Consider the following 24,637-nt stretch of genomic DNA (forward strand, 5'->3'; position numbering starts at 1 on the left):
AAAAAAGTTTGTGTGTTGTTTATTTATTATTTTATAATATAATGTTTGTGGTACTTAATTATTGTTCTTATTATATATAATTTATTTCTTAGCTTAGTATTGATAAGAATTTATTTATATTTTTATGTAGGACTTAATTTCTGTTAATTAATTTGGAATGAACATAGAATATTTATTTGAAGAGTATGAAAAAGAACAACATTAAAAATCAAAATTACTTTCCATTATAAAAGAAGAAACAGATGAAATTATAAATATTTTTGTATTAATTGGTCAATATGTAGTCAATTATCTGTGCAAAAAACCATGCAAAATTAATGAACAAATAGGGTATTTATGGGTGCAAGAAATTTTATGTGGCCATGGCATTCGTTGTTATGAAATGTTTTGGATGGAAAAACATATTTTTTTTCTATTTTGTGATGAATTAGTTGAACAAGGATTAAAATGTACAAGACAAATGAGAGTTCAAGAAATGGTTACAATGTTCTTAAATACGGTTGGTCATGGAGTGGATAATAGGATGATACAAGAAATGTTTTAACATTCTAGAGAGACAGTAAGTAGACATTTTTATAAGGTATTGGTTGCTTACTTGAGATTATCTATTAGATATATTAAGCCATCGGATCCTAAGTTTCAGAATGAGAATGTTCATAGCAAAATAAAAAATGACCAACGATATTGGCCATTTTTTAAAAATGCTATAGGAGCAATTGATGGTACTCATATCCCATGTGTAGTTAGCCCAAGTGATCAACCCAAATTTATTGGAAGAAAAGGATATCCAACACAAAATATAATGGCTGTGATTGGGACATGTGCTTTATTTTTGCTTTACCTGGATGGGAAGATACTGTGCATGATGCTCGTGTATTTGATAATGCTATTACAACTCCTACCATAAATTTTTCGCATTCTCCCCCAGGTTAATTTTTATCATTTTCTTACAAATAAGCTATATTTACTTGGTTATCATGTAACTAATTTTTTTTTCTCATTTGGTAAATATTATTTGGTGGATACGGGTTATCCAACACCGAAAGAATATATTGGTCCATATAAACGTGGCGTTATCATCTTGCAAATTTTAGACGTTCTTCTGGATTTACAAATCATAACGAAGTATTTAATTATTATCACTCAAGCTTAAGAAGCACAATAAAAAGGACTTTTAGAGTGTGCAAAAATAGATTTGCTATTTTGCAACACATGCCCAAGTTCAAAATTAAAACTCAAGTGCAGATAGTGTGTGCAACAATAGCTATTCATAATTTTCTTAGAAGACATTCTGAAACAGATACTGAGTTTAATCAATATGAACATGCAAATATTTTTGATGGAGAAGATAATAGTTATGTTGATGAAAGTTCAGATCAAACTCTAACCATTAGCTCTTTTGTAGAAATAGACCGTGTTCGAGACTTGATTAGAGATCAAATTATTAATCACATGCAGTAGAAATAATAATGTTCTTATGTACTAATTTTGTATAAGATATTCTTTTTATGTATTTCATTAGTGTTTTATCTTTTAATTTAATATTTATTAGTGTTTTTATGTATTAAAATATATTTTGTCAATTTTTATATGTTAGTTTAATTTAGTAAGTAAATATTAACTTTATTATAAAATAAATTAATAAGATATATTTAAATATTTAAAGTAAAATAACAGAATAATATAAAAAATTATTTTAATTGATGTCTCTTTTTAGTAATTTTTCATATAAAAATAATTTTGAGTAGTATAATCCAAACAATATTTATTTTACTATAATCCATTTTGATATAAAGATTGCTAAACATAAATTACGTTAATACAAACTTACTTTTCATCAAAATCAAGTTTATAAAATTAATTTTATGCAAACCCAATCCAAACACACACTTAAGCGATAGCTCATTGGTCTTTTGTATTTTTAATTGATGCATTGTTATTTGGAAAAAAAATGTATATTTAGTTTTATAATCAAACTTTTTAAGTAATTAATTAAATTTTATAAAAATATAATAAACTTACATTTACAACTAAAAATAAAATGCATATAAAAATATAAAAATAAAGTGATTACATATTTAATGAATTTTTTATTTTGACTATTATGTTTAAAATTTTTAATTATTTTAATAGTTGATTAATTTGTTAAAAAAAATCTGTAAAACACGTTTCACACACACGAATAATAATAATAATAATAATAATAAATTTTAACAACCAATTTAATTCATGGAAATTTTTTTAATCACAAATGTTAGAAGGTGTTGATACCTTGTCCTAATTTATAAAGTCAAATTCAATAAAAACAAAAGGTCCATTCTAAAAAATGGTTTTTATTGGATACCTACTTTTTTGAGAGGTTGGATACGACTAAAAGGATCGGCTTGTATTTATCTAAATAAGTAATTATATTTCTAAATTTTTCATACTATCTTTATCTCTTCTAAAAGATAAGAACTGAACAAACTCCTAAAATATAAAATAAGATAAAAATACTGCCATCACCAGGAAAATCATCAAACTTTACTATAAATACACTGACATTTGCAGTATAACTCATGTTCTAATATACTGAAAATCTGCTTAAAGTCCTTGTTAACTTAAGCATAGGAGTCTTCCACCCCTACTTCTTCATGAGAAACTCGGACAGGCGGGGCAAAGAATTCGATGGTCTCAAAACGTTTGGACCATTAAATAGTCCCATAACAAAATATATTTTTTAAGTTTTTAAATAACTGCTAAATAGTCGGTTTCTAATTTTAATTACAAATTAATCCCATATATTTTATTTAATCATAAAAACTATTTTTTATTTTATAAATTATTATTTTATTATTCATCTATTATGTTTATTAATAATAAAAAACAAAAACAATAACGAATTAGATCTTCTATTGAACATAATAACTTTTTGGCAATCCAATCGATTAAAAGTTTATCTTTGATCCATTACATATGTCGAGGATTTTGAAATCGCGTTTCTTAGAAAATCAATCGATTGGATTAACAAAACAATCGAATTTCAGGTTTTCCACAACTCAATCGATTTATAAACCATTAGTCACGGCCCGATTCAAAATTTATAAAAACGATTGAGTTATGGAAACCTGAAATTCAATAAATTGTTTTGTTAATCCAATCGATTGATTTTTTAAGAAAGACAATTTCAAAATCCTCGACTGATGTAATGGATTAAAGATAAACTTTTAATCGATTGACATTGTCAAAAAGTTATTAGGATTAATGGAAGATCTAATTCGTTATTGTTTTATTTTTTATTATTAATAAATATAATAGATGAATAATAAAATAATAATTTATAAAATAAAAAATAATTTTTATAATTAAATAAAATATACGAGGTTAATTTGTATCTAAAATTAGAAACGGACTATTCAACCGTTAATAAAAATTTAAAAAACATGTTTTGTTATGGGACCATTTAACGGTCCAAACGTTTTGAGACTATTGAATCGACAGACGGTATCTTGATATCAACAAATCGAAAAATCCTAGATCTCATGTTACATTTCAAAAAATAAAGAGTTATTTTCATGTGAAATTAATAATTTAAAATTGTTCATTTATTTTAATGTGAAGGTAATAATTTAAAATTGTTAATTCTCTTAGCAAAACCTAAAAGATAAAAACAAGAAAATCATAGAAAAATAAATTAATTAATAAATAAGATACATAAAAGAAAGAAGAAGAGGCAAAGTGAATGGCCAATTGCCGTAAATGCCTCTCATCAGAAACAAAGCGCAGCAAGACACGGAGGAGAACGGTGAGGCGACGGGTAGAACGCCGGCGGCGCGACGAAAGCAGAGGAAGGCCGCTACCGCGGCGGCGCTGGCATGACCCCAAGCGGCAACGACAGCGACGCGAATCCAAGGCAGCGGCGGCGCCAGCGAACCGCGGTGGTACTGGTGCGACGACGGAGAGGAGCAGCAGCGGTGGTGGACGGTGGTTCCGGTGGTGATTTGTGGCAGGTACTCCTCCTCCTCCTCCCTTTCTTTCCATTTTGCTCCATGTGTTCATGTTTGTGTAACTGTTGCGAAAATGAATTATATGATATGAATTTATCACCAATGTTTTTACTGCAAGATTTTGTTTGAAAATTATTGATGAGGATCACATCTTTCAATTATTTAGGACATTTTTTATTTAATTGATTTTTATCCTTGTTCCATTTTTTACTTTTGAAGTCTTCCTTTTCGTTAAATTTCTTTAGGGTTAAGTATACTTTTTTATCCTTGAACTTTGGCAAAAAGTTTTAAATATACCCATAAATTTTATTTTGTTTCAATTTTTTCTCAAAAGTTTTTGATTTATATCAAATATATCCCTGGCGGCTAAGTTTTAAAAAAATTTAAGATCAATTCAACAACAATTTCATAAGAATAACCCTCAACATAAGCAAATCAAACATAATTTTTATATATTATTATTATTATTAGATTGATCTTAAATCTTTTGAAAATTTAGCTGTCAGGGTATATTTGATGCAAATAAAAGATTTTTGGGACAAAATTGAAAGTTTGAAACAAAATAAAACATAGAGGTATTTTTGAAACTTTTGACAAATTTCAGGGACAAAAAATATACTTTACCCATTTCTTTAAGAGATAACAATGAAATTAATAAAGTTAAATGCTTTGGGCGTTACAATATGATGGTAAACTGTGATATAAAGGCTTGTGCTTTCCGAAAACTTCATCTCATTGTTGACTTTTCTCATGATAATTGTTTTTCCATATTTGTCATTGCTCTATTTGTCATTTTTTTCTCTTTCCATTTTGTCTTTGAGCAAGCATTTGGGTTGGTGAAGAGTGATGGATAGTTTGGCCATAAAATTTCAGATCATTCCCTTTTAGGATAGAAGTGTTTGGACTCTTGAGACCAAATCTTAGAAGAATTGTTCTTATCTGGGGATAATTCTTAAGATAATTTATCTACTTAAAAGACAGAGAGACACAGGAGACATGTCTTGGGGATGATTTTTAGACCAATTTTTGTACCTCCGAAAAGAAAGAATGTCGGTGATGCGTCTCTACAGTCTCACTGGTTTTTCGATTTCAGGATAGGAACTAAGTGCTACATATCTGTCATCTTAGCATTGGTCAAAAAACGAATGTATATTGGCTAATTTATTTCTGTTTTCGTAACTTTTCTTATGAAAGATCTTCAATTTCGGGTACTGTTTTGCTGTTTTATGTGTAGTGATTGTATTCAATACTGATATTTTGTGTTTTTCTGGTTTTGTCTAGGTTTCATTAGAAAGATATCTGAGTTCTGGTATATGCAGCTATGATGGAAGATATACAAGAAAATTTGTTTCCTTCATCCTTGCCTAATGAACAACCGCTATCAATTGATGAGGAACTGTGGCTGATGGCTGAAGAAAGGGCCCAAGAGATACTGTGTATAATCCAACCAAATGTAATTTCTGAGGTGAATAGAAAGGAGATTATTGGATATGTCCAGAGGCTGATTACTGGTTACTACGGAGCAGAGGTTAGAATATTTTGAATTTTTTTTACCAAATTTATATATTTGTGATTTTTATTGGTGTAGTACCTTTGACCATTTCTTTTAATTTATTGCTTTATATCCTCATAGTTAGTTGGGTCTCTTTTTTAGTGCTTGCTGCTCTAAGTGATTCGTATGCGTCAGATCTATTTTGTTTGTCCTATGAATGTTCTTTGATCTCTGTTCTGTTTAGGGATGTTCGGTTATCCTATCTTTTCCTTTTAAGAACAGTTACTTTCTATTATGATTGTTTTCTACATCTAGAAGTCATTGTACATTTTTTTAATTGATTATTATTATTAGGCTACGGCAACCTTCTTTTTCTTTTTTGCCCTTGTATGCTGCTATCTTACTTTAGATCACTAGATTGACTTCTCTCCCGTTAGTTTTCGATATCTAAAATAGCCTTTAAAACCATGGAAGATAAAGTTGTAGCTTGCAAGTCTGATGATCAATATGAACCCACTTCTCTTCAACTTTCCATGCTATTTTTGTTCAGTTCCCCTTAAACAGTACACTTCCTTATTAAAAGAAATTTACCATTTCGCAGCACGCCTGAACATATTTTTCCCTATCAGCCTAAACTTTGCATGTGGATCCTAAGATTATTTGTTGACTTGGGGATTAGAGTCATTGGACCCAATTTCTTAAAAGATTTCCCTTCAATTCCAAATATAGATGATTTTTTTAACCTACTTTTTGGTTCTGGTTGACTTGTCATTACTTTTAATTTAAAAGCTTCAAAGCTTTTAGGTAATAAGTTGATTTCATCATGATTATAAATATACAGTTATTATAGCAGTGACCATATGAATGTTTTACCCCTTTTATGGGCTACAGGTCTTCACATTTGGTTCAGTCCCACTAAAAACCTATCTTCCGGATGGGGATATTGACTTGACAGCTCTCGGTCATGAAAATGCTGAGGAGGATTTGGCCCAAACAGTATTCAGTATACTTGAAAGCAGTGCCAACACTGAATTCCAAGTGAAAGACGTACAGCATATACGTGCACAGGTTTAGAGCAAGTTTTCTGATTCTTTTCTGGTTCATTTTGTATGTATTGATATTGTTTTAACCATACAAGGTCTCTATTTTCTGTGGCTTGCTTGTGAGGTTCAATTATTGAGGCCTTCATTATCTTCCCCACGTCAGTCTCTACTGTCTACTAATTAACTGTGTTCATGGAATAAGCTTAATAAGATTTTAAGCATTCCTTTTATAGATGGATGCTATATGTGAGGCTTGGTTCTATTTGTCTGAAGAGGGAATGGTAAACTACCCTTTGTTTCTTGCTTTTGCTAAATATAAATGCATTGACACATGAGGAAACTGATAATAACTTTGTACCTTTGCCTCAGAGAGAGCAAGAGATGCAGGGTTTAACTTAGAGGTGCCTTTGCCTGTTAGATAGATGCTAGAATACCTGTACTGTTTCTTACAGTTTCATAGGTAATCCATTATTTCTGGAGTGTTACATCATGTTGGTAAGGAGTATCTGCACTGTCAGTTTTCTGTCTCTCTTAAGATATTAAAAACTAAAATTCTCCATGTTAGATGTGATCTCGTTTCATGAGTCTTTTACCTAATGCCTTATGCTTTTAGGATAGTTGGTCCTCAATATGGTATCAAAACCTCTTTTGACCTAGTTGGTTCTGTTCTTCATTTTTCTAAAGTTGAAATTTGCACAAGAAAATGAGGGTGGGCTTGTACAATGCCCCTACTTCATTTTGATGTTTGGATGATGGACTGCAGGTCCAGGTTGTAAAATGCACAGTAAAAGATATTGCGGTTGATATCTCATTCAATCAGATGGCTGGACTCTATGCTCTGCGCTTTTTGGAGCAGGTAAAGTCTAATTTAAGCCAAGTCACGACTATTCATATTGTTTGATGTCTTCATAATATGGTCTATATGATAGTTTCATGGTTGCGTGTGACTGTAAATTTTTACAGTTATGTAAAAGCTGATCATTAAGGGAGAACTTACAATGGCTTATCTTTCTAGTGAATATGAAATTTTATGCCATACCATAACTCTCACTTATATCGAACTTATATATGCACTCTGCCCATTTTAATGTTTTTATTATTATGACATTTTGAGCTGATCTTTATGATATGCATTTATATATTTATTTTACTTCTGATTCCCTCTCTGCACTGTTGTACCGGTTGCTTTTAACTGTGTTTCTCGGGCAGCACTGCGGCAGAATTAGAACTTAGAACCAACGTGAATGATCCCATAGAAAATTCTCTCCCAAAAAACTTATTGTCTTCAATCATTTAGGTGCTTGGGTTGTTTTCCATTCCTTGTCCAAGCATTTTCTTGGCAAACGGTTGTTGCTTAACTGTTTCTCTCGACATTTTTCAGCCAAATTTGATTAAAATTCAGCTATTTCCCTGTTTTGAATTTTGATATTTATGATTTGCTAGTTTTAATTGATTTGTTTGTGGGAAAAAATCTCAGGTTGACCAACTTGTTGGGAAAAACCATCTTTTCAAACGAAGTATTATCTTAATCAAAGCTTGGTGCTATTATGAGAGCCGAATTCTTGGTGCACACCATGGCCTGTTATCAACATATGCGTTGGAAACACTAGTTTTGTACATTATCAATCGTTATCATTCATCAGTGCGTGGTCCTCTAGAGGTATGAATCAATCTTGCATCAGTTTTGATTTGGTCCTTTCACCACTTTGATTTGCATAAACGTGAAGAATAAACCGACTGACTGCTACTGCAAGCAGGTGCTGTACAGATTTTTGGACTACTACAGTGCATTTGATTGGGAAAGTTATTACGTCAGTGTAGATGGTCCTAAGGCCTTATCTTCACTTCCAGAAATTAATGGTAAGTCATAAGTGTTATTGAAGCACATTAGCAATTGGATTTATGTATGACTTGATGGGATTATTTATTCTTAATCTTCAGTACTTGATAATCCCAATTATGGGATTTTAATTGGGATTTTTGCAGAGACACCAGACTGTGAGCGGGGTGGTTTTTTGCTCAATAAAGAGTTTCTGAGAAAGTACAGAGATATGTGCTCTATATCAGCAAGAACATACGAGACTACAACCCATGAATTTCCCACCAAGCATATGAATATTTTGGATCCTCTAAGAAATGATAACAACCTAGGCCGTAGCGTCAGCCGAGGTAATATGGGCCACTAAAGCATCAAGTTATTACAAGGCATATTTTTGCTTGCATTTATTACTTGTGGGATGATTTCATCCTGCATGATATTTTAAGGTCTTGGCATCAACACTGGCTCAAACAACTTTATAGATGTTTACATTTATTGGTGACATAAATTTTTATATATGATGCCTAAATAATTATACTAAATTTCATGAAGGTCCATATATTTAACTATTACTCTTTCAAATTGCTTACTTCTTTTCGCTTAGTCGTCAACCTTATTACCTGCAGGAAACTTGCATCGAATTAGATTTGCTCTATCCTTCGGTGCCCGAAAACTTAAGGAGATCCTTACACTACCAGGAGAAAAGATGGGTGCAGCACTAGAGGGGTTTTTCATGAACACTTTGGACAGAAATGGGAAAGGACAAAGGCCAGATATAGAAGTTCCTGTTCCTGCATTTGGTACTGGAAGATCTGAAGAATCTGTCCTCCTTGGAGATTGTGAAAGTTACTATGGTGCTCTACGTTATGTTCAGTTGCATCGTAAGCATGCCATGCCATTTGCTGCATATCCAAGCACACGATTATCAGCTGCTCAGGCTGACATCCATGCGGTATTGACGCAGCAAAACTGGAACGTGTCTTATAAAAGGAGTAGTAACGTATATGTACCAATACACACCGATGTATATGTCCCAAGAAGCACAGATGTCTATGCCCCAATTCAAAATGATGTATATGTCCCTACAAAGATTGATGTATATGCCCCAGCACAGACCGATGTATATGGCTCAACACAGACATTCTATTGTCCGAAAGCTTCACAAGCTAGTTACAGCTTTGAAGAAACAGGAAAATCACGAGGAACTGGCACATACATACCTGACGTGGTATATACTGTCGTGTCAAACTTTTCTGTATCTGTTTACATTATGATAACTGACTATGTCGTCTCCAACATGGTTGAATCATGCAGGCTCATAACTCCCAATGGGATACGCGCATAAAGGGGAACAAATCAAGGAGATATCGTCCTGCGAAGCATAGTGTATCACCCAAATCACCTCAGAAAAAGCAACCATCTGAGGAGGTTCATTCCGACGAGACACCTGATGCAAATGGCAATTCAAGGTCATTTGAGCTTGCAAATGAAGAATTCCCGGTTCTTCCAAACATTTGCCAGGAAAGCATGTCAGAAGCCCAGGAGCCTGTCTCTTTCAATATCTCTGAGCAGGCCAGGAGTTCTTCCTCATCCGAACTCATTCTGGAGTTTGGAACTTACAGGAATTCAGAGGCACCTAAAGAATCAAGCATGCCAACAAAGGGTAAGAAAGAAGATTCTGATGTTCCATCATCTGAGGGAAGGTCGGCTGGTTGTTCCGGGGTGGCAGTACAGAGTAGAAAAGAATATATTGAGAATGATAAGAAGAGAGATTGACAGTATCTAACTTAGAGACAAGATATATTTTGTAGAATACACAGGATAACATCAGTTGAGTTTATATTGCACAGCTTTGTTACTGCAACTCTGATAATACCAAATTTAAGGTGATAGTCAATTTCTCCATTTCTTTTTAGAATTGTTTCTTTCTCCTATTGATAGTTCAGGCTTCAAAGCCTAAGCCATTGATATGTTGGTAATCTTGGAAATCATTATGTTGACCCAACAAATAACTCAAACAATTACCATTTATATATTAGAGAAATATTTGACGCTTTTAGTAAAACCATACTGAGACGTGAGACAGTTACACTTGTGAACTGTGAATGTTCTAATTCCATTGAAATTTGAAGTAAATAATATCAAAACACTATGCAAGTCTGTAACAAAATAAAAGTACATTAAAGTAAAGTCTCAGAAAAAAAAAGGGAAGAGAAAAATAAGGTTGATCATCACCTAACCTCATTGGCTTTCCTTTTGGTTGAGGAATGTGGACAGGTTTTGCATCCTTCCCTTTTAGCCTTTTACCAACCACCATCCATCAAGGCATAGTATATTAGTATCAACACTTACAAGTTTCAACACGCTATATAATATTCCAATTTCAATAAATTTGAAGAAAATTACATATAACAAGTTTTTTCGTCTGAAAATTTGAATGTCATGAAAGATTGAGCCTATATATAAGTGATTCATGTTTGGCAATGAGATGAGTTTTATTTAAAATAAAATAATTAAATGTTCTTATTCAGAAGGAAACATGAAATCTGAGTTAGATACAATTACTCCAAATGTTTTGAATATTATATTTTCGTTTACCGCCTCACCAGTTGACTCTTATAAAAGGTGTACCGGTTATGTTACTACGAAGTATTGATTAATCAAATAGGTTATGCAATGGAACAGGTACACAAGTTGGGTAATCATGTTATTGAGTACATTATATTAACTAGTAAAAAACAGGTGAATATTCTAATACTATGCATGACCATGATATCCAATAACCAAACTATTCCATTTAGGTTTTAAAAGAGAATTTTCATTAATTGTCTCATTTTTTTATGACTATTAACAAATTTTAGGGTCAAAATTTAATAATTATTAGTTTATATTTGTCTAATTCTATTTTTACCTTGCTCTTTCAAGGATAACATCAAAATCTGCGTTAAGAGTATTAATTGAGAATAATTCTTTCAGGTTTAAAAGTACAACCATCAACATGGTTTATAGAAAAGTTTTTTAAAATGTTTGTTGACTGTGTAAGATTTTAAATTCTATTTAACAACATTTATTTTTTAAACACTTATGTTCTACGAAAGTAGTTAATTTTTTGTTTGAACTGCTTTATGTAAAGATACGAAGTTTTTTCTTCTGAATTGTTCTGTTAAAAAAAGTCATTATATGATTATACTATAACGTGTTTATTACAATTAAGCGCCACTTTAAATCTTAACCTATATGCTCTTTCAATGTTAACAAAAGGTAATGATATAAATATTTTTTGTTATCGATCCAATTTATTATAAAAATTCATACATATGTTCTTAACATAAAAATACTTTAATAATAAATGGTTTTCATTAAGCTTACCATGGTCCATGGGCACTTCACTAGTTTATTTTTAAAATAGACATTTTAGTTATTTTTAGGTTTAATTACTCTGTTAGTCCCTATAGTTTGGCCGAATTTTTAATTAGGTCCTTATAGTTTTTTTCCTTTTAATTGAGTCCCTATACCAATTTTTTTGTTTTAATTGGGTCCTTAGTCGCAGTCAACGTTAAATAAAACGTTGACCTGTGTTAAAGTTACGAAAATACCCTTCTGTCTAACCCTACATAATCCTTGGCCTATCCTGAAACTCCAGAATCGTATTCTGTTCATCGTTCTCCTCTTCTCCCTTTCTTCTGATTTCTTGCTGAAATTTTCTCATCTTGCATGGATTCCACCCAACGTTCTTTGAGAATATCGAGTTCAAGAACTCTCAACAAGAAAAGACATTTGTGTTACTGTGGGGGAGGCAGTTGTTGTTCTGTCTTCTTCTGAAGTGGCCAGCCATGGAAGGAGGTACGTAGCTTGTGGACGAGTGCCAAGGTGCAGTTTTTTCGAGTGGATTGACAATGAAGATGATATGAAAGGTGAGTGGTTGAAGCAGAAGGAGAGGAGGAGTCGTTGCTTCTGTGGAGACTCTCTGATTCTGAAAAGTTCTAACACACCCAAGAATCCAAACAGAAGGTTCATGTCTTGCCCAAGTAGAAGATGCAAATTTTTTGAGTGGGTTGATGAAGAAAAGAAGGTTCGTGATGCTTGCTTATTGTCTTCAGAGTATCACTCTGGTCAGGTAGAGGGTGAAATTAGGGGTGAAAATGCACAAGAAAGAAGGGTTGATAGACTTAGTGTTGACACGGAGAGGTTGAAGGTTGAGATTGGAGAAGTTGACGATTGTGTTGGAAGAATCTGTGTAGAGTTGAATTCAGTCCAGGAGGAACTTCGAAAGTTGGAAGAAAACATGAAGAAGCAGACCAAGATGCAGATGATGTTTTTTTTTTTGTGTAATCCTAATAGTTGCAGTGCTATGTGGTAAAGTTTATTGATGAAGTGGTCAATGTTGGCTTTAAAAAGAGCAGTTATTGTGAAGTGTATGTTAAATTATTTAGATTGAATGGATGAATTTTTTTTTGTTTGCTACTATAAATATAATGTGATATTGAATGAAAATATACATAACTAAAAACAACTGCTATCAGCCAATCACAGATGCATCATTAGCATAATATAATTCACAAAAGTGGTCCTTAGAGTATTCCACACATTACATAAGTTCAGTAGATCCAAGTTGCACTAGAGACAAGATAAATGCTCCACCTAAAATGAACTACCAAAAGTGGTCCACCACAAAGCAAAATAAACTAAAAAAGTTATGTTCTCAATACCAAAATACTTCCACAGTAGACTATAATTCACAAAAAAGCCCTACATAAATCCACAGTAGGAGGAGCTACATAACCCTAAAAGCATCAATCATCCGTGAGGTCTATGTGTTCAGCAGGTTTGGCTACTCCATTTGTTCTTCCCATCTTCAATCTTTCACTTCTTCTTATCCCAAAAGTTCTAATCTTAGGCAAAGGCTGTGTAACTGGTGCTACTTGTGAAGTTGGCTGAATGAGTGGTTCAATGAAGGGAGTTGGTTGAGTTGCTGGTGTATGTGGAGGATTTGCAGCAGCTCCAGTAGCAGGTGCACCAGATCCAGCAAGGGGTGAGTCATTTGCAGAACCAGATCCAGTAAGAGGTGACACAGTTGTAGATCCAAATTCAGCAGCAAGAGTATTTGGTGCAGGGGCTGATGCAACAACAGCTAAATTTTTAAATCATTCCATCACTAAATCCAAACAATTATGTAGTATCGAATAGCAAAATAGAGTTATACCTGTGAAACTAGTTGTTTTTCCTCTGCTAAGTCCAACACCCCTTCCTCTGCCTCTCCCCCTTGCAGCAAATCCAGCAACTAATTCAGTAGCAGTAGTAGGTGAGCCATTTGCAGCATCAGATTCAGCAGCAGCAGTGTCATTCGTAGCAGCAGATTCAGCAACAGCAGTAGTTGGTGCAGAGGCTGATAGAACAAAAGTGTAATGGTTAATTCATTTCATAATAGAACATTATCAATCCTCTAGTACCAGCAACAAATCCTAGAAGTACCTGTTACAGTAGTTCCTCTTCCTTTGCCCCTTCCTCTACCCAGTACCGCACCCCTTCCTCTACCTCTCCCCCTTGAAGCAGCTCCAGCATCTTGTGCAGCATCAGATGCAGCAGCAGTAGGTTCAGGAGCTAATGCAAGTTCCCAAGAATCAAGACAACATTATAGAAAAGAACTGGTACAATCAACAATTATGTAACAACAACAAAGCAAGATTTACCTGAGAGAATAGGATTTGGGCAGTGTCTCCTGTTGTGTCCATACTGGCCACAGTTGCTGCAAGTCACAGAGGTACCCGTCCTTCTATACTTTGTTTGCGATCTATTTTCATCAGGTTCTCTAATCCGCACCATTCTTGGTCGACCAGGTTTAACCCTGAAAACTGGGGGTATGATGGTATCACAGTTCACTTTTGGCCACATGTTCTCTCCATTAATTGGAGCAATTGATTTTCCATAGGTTGCAAGGTAAGCTCCTGGACTATAGTAGTTGCTGCAATACTCTTCGGGATTATCACCCTTTTCAAAGATGGCACTGCATGCATGAGGGCATGGCATGCCACTTAAACCCCAAAATCGACAGCTGCAAGTACCAGCTAACAAATCCACCACAAACCTTTCCATGATCATCCTATTTTGTGATGTACCTCAAATTTCAGATCGCCTGCCCATCTAGCTTGCCATTCCATACTTCTTGTTGCAATGACATCCAACCTCTTTTTGGGTTTAGGAAGAATGGATCCTTCATACTTCTCAGCCTTCTTTTTCTTCTCTGCAAATCTTGACATCCAGTAGCATCTAATCCACTCAAACATCGTCAGAATGGGCTTGTCTCTTGCCTCAAGAATCCTGCCATTGAAAGCCTCCGATATGTTATTCATTAGCATATCACTCTTTGCCATAAACGTGAAATGGCTCTTTGTCCACAACTTTGGGTCCACTCCCATCAGTTTATCATAACAATCTCTATTTTTTTCCTTGAGCAGATTCATTCTTCTCTCCCACTCTTCCTCATAGGTGGCTTTAGCAATGGATAGGATTAGATCCCTCAAAACTGTCCCTCCACCATATGCCTTCTTACAGTTGGCATAGAGATGCCTTAAACATAATCTATGCTCAATAGAAGGTTCCATCTCAGCAAAAACTTGCATCAATCCCTGTATATAAAAAAAAGCAGCAGTATCCAGTATCATTATTCAATCATCCAAGAACAATGCTTATTCAATGACATAGTTAGAATCATAATTCATATTATTCAATGACATAGTTAGAATCATAATTCATATTATTCAATGACATATTTACTATCATAATTCATATTATTCAATGACATATTTACTATCATAAGTCGTATTATCCTTACTTTTTGTTGATCTGACATGAAAACCCATCTTCTTGCAGAGCCGATATCATCCAACAACAAATCAATAAACCATCCCCAGCTGTCCTTTGTTTCCGCTTCCACTGCTGCAACCGCAATTAGAAAGTAATTGTCATTAGGATCCCTCCCTACTGAAACTAGTAGTTGTTGACCATGGTCCCCTTTCAAGTGACACCCATCCACTCCTATGATCGGCCTACAACCAGCCAAGAAGCCCTGCTTCACCGAATCCAGGCACATGTACATCCTCATGAATCGGGGTTGGTGAGTTAAAGATGGCCTATCCACCATAATATTAAGCTTGGACCCCGGATTTGCCCTTAAAATCTCAGCACAATAATCCCTCAACTTGGCATATTGTAATATGGCCCTTCCATGTACTTCTTCCCTTGCTTTTCTCCTTGCCCAGTAAGCCTTTCCAACACTAACATTTGCCATATACTTATCCTGAATTGCTTGAATAATAGTGGCCAGCCGCATATCTTCTCCACGACTAATGTTGTTCACAATCTTTTTTGATATCCACTCACTAGAAGCAAGCCTACCAGTATAACTCCTCCCACAGGTATGCTTGCCTTTCAAGGTTTTTATCCTAAAACAATCAGATCCTCCTACCTTACTTGCAAAGCAAATCCACTTGCACTTTTCTTTTTGTCCATTACACACTACTCTACACCTCAACTTGTCGTTCTTCTTGTACCTAATATCTCTCCCATTCAATAAGGCATGCTCCTTAATTGCATCTTTAAACTGGGATAGTGTTTTGAACTCCAACCCAACCTTAAACTCATACTCTCTACACATTTCTGCCTCATCATACTTAGGAAACCTTTTTTTCTTAATCATGTCATCAGAATCTCCCTCGTAACTATCTATGTCTTCAGTTTCATAACCATCCGAAATGTCTCCAATTTCTTCATCCATACCTCCAGCAGCTTCATTATCACCAGCACCCTTATCTGTTGTCCCTTCTTGATTTAGCGGGCCATTGATCCCACCAAACGCATTTGATTGCCCACCATCAACACCATCCTCTACATCGAACCCAAAATAATCCTCATGTTCACCATCATCAGCACTGTCATCAAACCTATCCTCCTCAGTAGAAGGTTCTGACTCAGAATCGACTTCTACTTCTATCAGTCTACTATCTTCGCCTTCATTTGGGACATAATCTGGATCCGTTGATGTGATTTCAACCCCATTACCTTCTCTGTAACCATCAACAGCATACACTATACCATGCTTCAGAGGATTAGCAACTAAAGCCCTACCCATTCTAACTGCATCCCCATCTGACTTCAACTCTTTCAGACCTACCTTCAAGTCCATTCCAGGTTCGTTCCACCATATCTTTGCATAACCCTTGTAGCCTAGACCCTTCAGCAAAAATACTATCTCTTGCAGAGACCATTCATCTAATTCATAATGCAAGTCCTCCACAACCAACCCACCTAAATATTCTAGTCCACCTCCCGTGTCAATAAATTTTCCTCCGTGATGGAGCTCTAATGTGAACTCTGATTCTCCCATTGCTACACAACAAAAAAAAGAAAAATACCGATTAGTCATCCCCTAATCAAACATCACCAACAATGATAATGACTTCAACGCCATAACGTTCGGCAACTTTTGAAAGAATGAAGAATGAAAAAAAGGTGTAACTCGTACCTTTGCAACAACGACGACAGTAGCTACTCCGATAAAGAAGGCGACGATAGACAACAACAAACCTCGATCATACAATGGTGGAATGCAAACTCATTCTCCAACTATCAGAAACGGAGAGGGAGTGAAGAAGAAGGGTTTTTTTTTGCCTCAGTGAAAATGAAGAGTTACTCCTTTATTAAGGAAGGGGCAATTTCGACAATACATAATAAGTAAATACACTAAGAATAACGAAAAACGTTTATAATTGGGTATATTCTATTTTGAAACAGAATATTCCGTTACTCCTAACGTTTCTTGTCACTGTAAGGACCCAATTAAAACAAAAAAATTGGTATAGGGACTCAATTAAAAGGAAAAAAACTATAGGGACCTAATTAAAAATTCGGCCAAACTATAGGGACCAACAGAGTAATTAAACCAAATAAAGAGGAGTAAGAGAGAGTTTTGAATTATATAAAATTTATCTAAAAAATAACATTGAAATTTCTTAACAATACATATAGATATCTTAGTTTTAACACCGAAATTTTGGTGTCATTTTAAACAAATTTCGGTGTTATTTTTGTTTCTAACAAGAATTCAATCCAATAAATGTGTATCTATATTTATTCAACTAAATAAGATTGTAATACATGTTCATTTAAGTTTAATATGAGAAACAATACTCCTAAAAAAATGTAAAAACAAAAGAAAAGAAAGAAAGAAAAAAGAAGAATAAGAAGCAAAATAAATGCAGCATTAAAGAAGATATTTCTATATTTTGTAACAAAATTTCGATGTTAAAACTATGAAATTTCGGTGCTATTTTTGTTTATGCAAGAAATCAATCCAATAAAGTGTAACTTAAAATTTCTATGTTACGGTAAAAAAATTTTGGTGTTATTTTCTAATAAATTCTGCATAATTCAAAACTCCTCCTCTTCTTCTTTTTATTTTAATTTCTCATAATTCTTTTATTTTACTCTCATAACAAGAATAAAAATAAGAAAATAAGGCTGCATTTGTTTACCGGCACAAGACACTAAGACACGACATAGATATACAAAAAATAAGACATGGACAAAAATATTGTGTTTAGAGAGACTCAATTAACGTATTTTGTATTCATCCTGACAAGAATAACACAAAGACACTAATAAGAAATATAACTTTTTTTATTATTATATTTATTAATTTTTTTAATTATATATTTTTATTATTATATTTTTTTTCTAAATTTTTTGAATGAAGAAAATAAGAATAAATTAGACTTTTATAATTTATTTTAGTTTATCACCAAATAAAATATAAAAATATTAATTTTTATTTGTCCTTTGTATCTTATTTTCATTATCTTATCTTGTCATATTTTCAGAACTAAATATAGCCTAAAAGAACGACGATAAAGAAATATATAAAATAAAAAGAAAAAACTCGAACGAAAAGAAGAATAGAAAGAAAAAAAAATCGCAAAAATAAACTGCAACATATGAAAAAATAGCATGTTATTGGATTTGAATCAATTTATTTAACTTTAATTACCAAAAGAATTTAAATATATAACATTACTCAAAAATAATTATCTTTAACATTATTCTCGGGAATAATCATTTAAAATAATAAAGGTGATTGTATGTTAGGACATGAGAAAATTAAACTAAAAAATGAAATGAAAAGCTATAAACTTCAACCACCCCCAACACCAAACACAAATACTAACCCCAACAGCAACAGCACAGCAGCCGCAAGTACAACCACGCGCCACCCTTCAGCGTCCTCTTTCTCCTTTATCAACCGCCGTCGGCACCCTCCGCCCATACACCATAGCCTTACCGATAAATCCTCAGAGAAAAAACCAAACAAATTTTGAAAAAGGAAAAAGGAGTAAAGAGATGGAGGTGAAAGCAAAAATCGCTCCTTCGATGCTGTCCTCTGACTTCGCCAATTTGGCCTCTGAGACTCAACGGATGCTCAATTCCGGCGCCGATTGGCTCCACATGGACATCATGGTATTGTTTCAAACTCTTTCTGACTCAATTCAACTTTTAGTCAGTAACTTGCTGCGTATCATTTTTAACCTTAGCTTAAAAATTCGATTGCTTCTGAAACAATGCGCAAGATCCACGCTATGATTGGCTGCTCTTAAAAGAACAACCTTTAGTTGTTTAATTATGGTTGTTATTGTTATTAGCCTCAGTTTGATGTATTTTATATGCCATAACTTTAGGATTTTCTAGCAATTCAATAAACATATCATATTAATGTTCTTATGGTGGATGAATAAGACATGTGTATTTGTTACTATAATTAGTCAAGAATTGATGAGATTGTGCATCTTTTGTTTCATAAGTTGATCATGATTTCTCATATTTCTCATTTTTATTCGTTTGCAGGACGGGTAAGGTGTCTTTGTTTTTCTTATGCTGCTATCTTTGTCCTGAATCAGTGAACCCTGAGGTTGTTGCTACGCTGGCCTACGCCGAGTTGACTACTGGCCACTGGGGTTTTTTTCTCAATTCATTTTTATTTCTGTGCTTTCCAAATCCCACCCCGCGGCGGGCAGGGTGGTTATTGACCTCATTGTTAGTTTGTTATAATTGATTGGTATTGTTGAGTGTCTCTACATCTGTGGAAAATAAGAAGGTTTTGGTCTTTTGGAATTAAGAGCGGTTGGTAATTTTTCGTGCAAATAGTACCTTTATTTCTAAAAACTGCAATATATGTACATGGGATGATTGGTTAGATGTAACAAGTTCGGATCATATTCTTGGTTCTCTTTTTTTCTGGTACTCTTTCAAAAGGTACATCTTTTTTTTGCGTAGCTTTGGTGTTTGAGGTATTCATCCCAGTTCATTCAAACAAGTATTTTTTCTTAATAGTGATATTTTAGCAGTAGGGATAAGAATTATTGTTCAGTTGTGGAAGGTCATGCTGTATCTGTTCAGGTTGTTTATTGACTGGATTATCATCATTAAGGCTTTCTTTTCACTACATAGGAACTAGGAAGTAGATCTTGGTTCAAGTTACATAACAGCAATAACAGGATCCAAGCAATGTCAAGATCTCATTCTAGGTTCTGCTAGGGCTTTCAGTGCTGCATTCTCTATTCTGAATTCCCTCTAATTGTATAAGTGACATGTAGTTTGTTCATTTCATTAACAGGCATAGAGTTAGATGCTTTGAATATTAATATTTAATTGTAGCTGCTATGATCTGAAGCATAAAATCTTGTAACTATTTTGGGTGCTAGTTCTTTTCATGATTAATTTTGTAATAATAGGAGAAACTTTATTTGTCGAATTGACTTTGTTGTTTTGGATGAATTAGAGTCAGCTCATGGTGCTTTTTTCTATTTCCCCTTCTTTTTCGATTTCATGCAGGCACTTTGTCCCGAATTTGACCATTGGCGCTCCAGTTATTGAAAGTTTGAGAAAGCACACAACGTAACTATCTTCCTTCCATACTGGTCTAAATCTTTTTTAAAGCCGAAAATTGTATTTTTCTCATAACATTATAAAGTGTGCATTTAAATCATGATTCATTAACCCTTGCAGGGCTTATTTGGACTGTCACCTGATGGTTACAAATCCTGTTGATTATGTTGAGCCTCTGGCGAAAGCTGGTGCTTCTGGTTTTACGTTTCATGTAGAAACATCTAAAGGTTGGTCCTTACGCTTCCTTCTTTTGGTTATTCTTCATGGTATGCTATTTTCTTATTCACACATTTATCTATTATTTATTTACTTTTCACTTTCTTATTCATGTATCCTACAAACAGATAACTGGCAAGAACTTATTCAAAGAATTAAGTCACTGGGCATGAGGCCTGGTGTAGCATTAAAGCCTGGGACACCTATTGGAGATGTTTATCCTCTGGTATGATCCCCCTTGGTTCTCATCTTGTCATATCTGTATGGATTTTATTATCATCATTATCTTTTTGAGATTGTCCCAAATCAGTGTTCATAAATTTGGGGAACATGCAATATATCCACTCAAAGTATGTTCTAATAGATATTTATATTCTTAAGTATGTGTTACTTTTCCTTCTTTTTGGTGCCCCCTTTTTTATCTTTATTCCTTTCTCAGGTTGAAGCTGAAGCCCCTGTTGAAATGGTTCTTGTGATGACTGTAGAGCCTGGATTTGGCGGACAAAAATTTATGCCAGAGATGATGGATAAGGTATCGTTACGTTTAATTTTCGTATATTATCATGTGGTGTTATTTTCTTCTAATGGTGGGAATCTGTTTTTGATTAGGTATTTTGCTTAATTTGTTTTACCTTCTAAATTTGTAACCAGGTACGTTTTTGATTAGGTATTTTGCTTAATTTGTTTTCCCTTCTAAATTTGTAACCAGGTACGGATACTGAGGAAGAAGTATCCATCACTTGATATAGAGGTATTATCTAATCATATTTTCTTTCCTTTAACTTCCTTCCATCACATGTTGCATGCATGTTCTTCGATACTCTTTCGCTTTGATTGATTTTCACATTTTACACTCAGTTATGTTCTCACTCTTCATCGAATGACTCTGGCCGTGCCAGTGAACTTATGTTTATTAGTTGTTGCTTCTGCATGTTTCCATATCTTGTATAAGTTTGTCACTGAAACTTTCCTTTCTACATTTTTCGTTAAGTGCTCACTTCTTGAGTTCACGGAGAAGTGATATTCATGAACACTAGTGATACTTTGTTTTACAATGATCAAAACATGCTCAATTTCAATTGCAGGTCGATGGTGGTTTAGGGCCTTCGACCATAGAGATAGCTGCGTCTGCCGGGGCAAACTGCATTGTCGCAGGAAGTTCGGTTTTTGGAGCCCCTGAACCAACTGAAGTAATATCCTTACTGAGGAATTCTGTTCAGAAAGCCCAGCAAAAATGTTGATAAAGTATATAGATCCTCCAGTTGTGTTTACAGCAGAATCCACGAATTGACATACACTTATCAATCTACATAATGTGCCAACATTTTGATGACTCGAATAAAAGCCCATGTGATTCATTGATGTTAATGTCTGTATCTAGTGTACCTTTATGAATTGTGTTAAATCTTCAAGTTTGGTTTCGATTATCTGTATTCTTACATTATCCCGGGTATAATTGTGGGATTTTGTAAGCTTCTACACAAGGGTTATGTTTTGGGATTTCAAAAAAGGTTTTATAAAACAGGTATCGGCAAAAATTACCCACTACTGGGACGAAAACAAAGATCTGCGAAGTTTTTACGAGAATGAAGACCTGTCCCTACGAATAAATTGGGATGGAGGTCGGGAAAGAAATCGGATTTTTTATTTAAATAAATAAATTAATTATAATAATTATCAAAATAAATAATTTAAAAAATATTTATCGAAATAAATATCCTTTCTTATCTCGTTTACACGAGATAATTTTGCATGTATCTTGTTTGTGTAAACGAGATAAAATGGATAGACGTGAAAGTGTATATCTCGTTTACAGAGATACATATATTTTTTAAAAAAAATTGAAAATAACAAAAAATATTAATATTATTAATAATACAAACTTTTAGCATGCAATTAGTACATAAAAAAGTTGGTAGAAGAGATTAAAATAAATATGTTTGATCAATTGGTACTAAAAAAAGATTGATGGGATATTGAGAAGAGAATGAAAACGGTTATCTCTCACGTTATCTCCCACTATCCACGTGAGAGATAACCACCGTTTCAATTTTTTTCTCACTATTCCATCAATGTTTTCTACTAATTGACAAACAGTTATTTTTATTTTTCAAATTTAAATCAATCCAATTGCTTCCTAATTTAATTTATTTTTTTAAATGGATACGATGAGAGAGATTGATAAATTTTCAAAACCGTTTATGGTGAATTATATATAAAGAAATCCACGATGATCACGTACCCCTCACATGGAGGCACCAACATAATTTTTTATGGAAAATAATAAAATAAAATTATAAAATATAAAATATATATTAAAAATAAAGGTTAACTACAAAAAACATTCTCGAACTATTCAAACGCTGATAAAAATATTCCTGGACAAAAATGTCTTTAAATAATTTAAAAACACAACAATACCCAATAGTAAATATATATTTACAAAAAATGCCTTAGAGATTGAATTTTGATGTGATTTTTTACAAGCATAATTAAAAAAATGAGATATTACTATTATTAAAATTTGGTAATTTTTTTCTAAGTATATATTTTTTTGTAATTTTTTAAAAGTATTATTAGTTGTTAACAAAAAAATTACAAAAAATAATATACTCAACGAAAAACGCTAAATTTTAAAGATAATAGTACCTTATTTTTTTAATCATGTTTAAAAAAAAATTGGATCAAAATTCAATATCTAATGTATTTTTTGAGAAATACATATTTAATGTTAGATAATCTTGCAAAAAAACTAACATTAAATATGTATTTCTCGAAAAATACATTAGATATTGAATTTTGATGTAATTTTTTGCAAGTATGATTATAAAAATGAGATATTATTATTCTTAAAATTTGGTGATTTTTTGTTATGTATATATTGTTTCGTGATTTTTTAAATGTATTATTGGTTGTTAACAAAAAATATTATAAAAATATATATACTTAAAGAAAAATCACCAATTTTTATGTATAATAATATCTTATTTTTATAATCATACTTGCAAAAAATGACATCAAAATTCAATCTCTAAGGTATTTTTTAAAAATATATATTTACTGTTGGGTATTATTATTGTGTTTTTAAATTATTTGAAGGCATTTTTGTCGATAGTAAAATTCGGGTGCATTTTTGTCAGCGTTTGAATAATTCGAGAGCGTTTTTGGTAGTTAACCCTTATTTTAGCAAATAATTCAAGCATTTAAAATTATCAAACAATTTTAGCAATAATTTCCAGCAAAACAGTCATCAACGTAACAATTAATACAATTAAACAATCCCAAACACTTCAAGCATTTAAAACTTAATGTATTGAATCAAACATAACTTAATCAACCTAAATACACTAAGATTAGTCATCAACGCAACAATTAATACAATTAAACAATCCCAAACACTTCAAGCATTTAAAATTTAATGTATTGAATCAAACATAACTTAATCAACCTAAATACACTAAAATTAGAAAACTAAACTGAACTAACTTTGAAACTGATTCAAAATTAAAATTCTAATTCTAGTATTCTACTCAAACCTAAACTAAAATTAAACAATTATCAAATATTCTCAGCAAAACAGTCATCAACATAACAATTAACACAATTAGACAATTCCAAACACTTCAACTATTCAAAACCTAATGTATTGAATCAAACCTAACTTAATCAACTAAATCCACTAAGATTAGAAAACTAAATTGAACTAACTTTAAAACCGATTCAAAATTAAAATTGAAATTCGACTCAAACCTAAGCTACATTAAACTAAAATTAAATGAATTGAAAAAGAGTTGTTCATTGAACCTGTAATAAAGAACAACAGAAATAAAGAAAGACGTGAATGTTGCAGTGGTGGTTGTCAAAGTTGCTGTGGCGGCAAATGATGGTGACGGCAGATGGTGGTGACGGCAGACGGTGGTGGCGACAACAAAGAGGGGGTGATGACGGCAGTGCTCTCGGCGGCGATGAGAGCAGATAGGGAACGGAGGTGGTGGCGGTGATGAGAGAGAGTGGGTGAAGATGAAGAGAGAGAGTGTAAAATTCAAAATGGAGGAGACGACGTTCGCGCTTTCGTTAGGACACTGTTACCATTGGATTCACCATCAGATTAATCCGACAGTAACGTTTGTGTGTGTCTAAAACGCAT

At 33.2% G+C, this 24,637-nt stretch overlaps 3 protein-coding genes across 4 annotated transcripts; 2 read left to right on the forward strand and 1 right to left on the reverse strand.

The window, feature by feature from the left end:
• The first annotated feature begins 3,733 nt into the window (after positions 1–3,733).
• Positions 3,734–10,365, forward strand: LOC130956340 (uncharacterized). 2 transcript variants are annotated; one of them, XM_057883377.1, is made up of 9 exons: positions 3,734–3,989; positions 5,268–5,514; positions 6,370–6,546; positions 7,285–7,377; positions 7,999–8,181; positions 8,279–8,381; positions 8,508–8,690; positions 8,967–9,568; positions 9,655–10,365. In XM_057883377.1, exons 2-9 carry the CDS (start codon positions 5,308–5,310, stop codon positions 10,114–10,116), a joined length of 2,010 nt encoding a protein of 669 aa, XP_057739360.1. In that variant the 5' UTR covers positions 3,734–3,989; positions 5,268–5,307; the 3' UTR covers positions 10,117–10,365. The 2 variants fall into 2 exon arrangements, with proteins under 2 accessions (XP_057739360.1, XP_057739361.1); XM_057883378.1 differs by lacking the exon at positions 3,734–3,989 and adding an exon at positions 4,760–5,133.
• A 4,070-nt stretch (positions 10,366–14,435) lies between these two features.
• On the reverse strand, positions 14,436–16,723 carry LOC130957609 (uncharacterized). The gene is made up of 2 exons (XM_057884458.1): positions 15,173–16,723; positions 14,436–14,966 (listed from the first exon to the last, which is right to left on the reverse strand). Exons 1-2 carry the CDS (start codon positions 16,721–16,723, stop codon positions 14,436–14,438), a joined length of 2,082 nt encoding a protein of 693 aa, XP_057740441.1.
• Positions 16,724–18,496: 1,773 nt separating this feature from the next.
• LOC130956492 (ribulose-phosphate 3-epimerase, cytoplasmic isoform-like) lies at positions 18,497–21,917 on the forward strand. The gene is made up of 7 exons (XM_057883544.1): positions 18,497–18,854; positions 20,221–20,283; positions 20,395–20,501; positions 20,619–20,716; positions 20,930–21,022; positions 21,200–21,241; positions 21,576–21,917. Exons 1-7 carry the CDS (start codon positions 18,733–18,735, stop codon positions 21,729–21,731), a joined length of 681 nt encoding a protein of 226 aa, XP_057739527.1. The 5' UTR covers positions 18,497–18,732; the 3' UTR covers positions 21,732–21,917.
• The last annotated feature ends 2,720 nt before the right edge of the window (positions 21,918–24,637 follow it).

Source organism: Arachis stenosperma, chromosome 10 (assembly GCF_014773155.1).
Source record: "Arachis stenosperma cultivar V10309 chromosome 10, arast.V10309.gnm1.PFL2, whole genome shotgun sequence".
In the NCBI taxonomy this organism is placed as follows: Eukaryota; Viridiplantae; Streptophyta; class Magnoliopsida; order Fabales; family Fabaceae; genus Arachis; species Arachis stenosperma.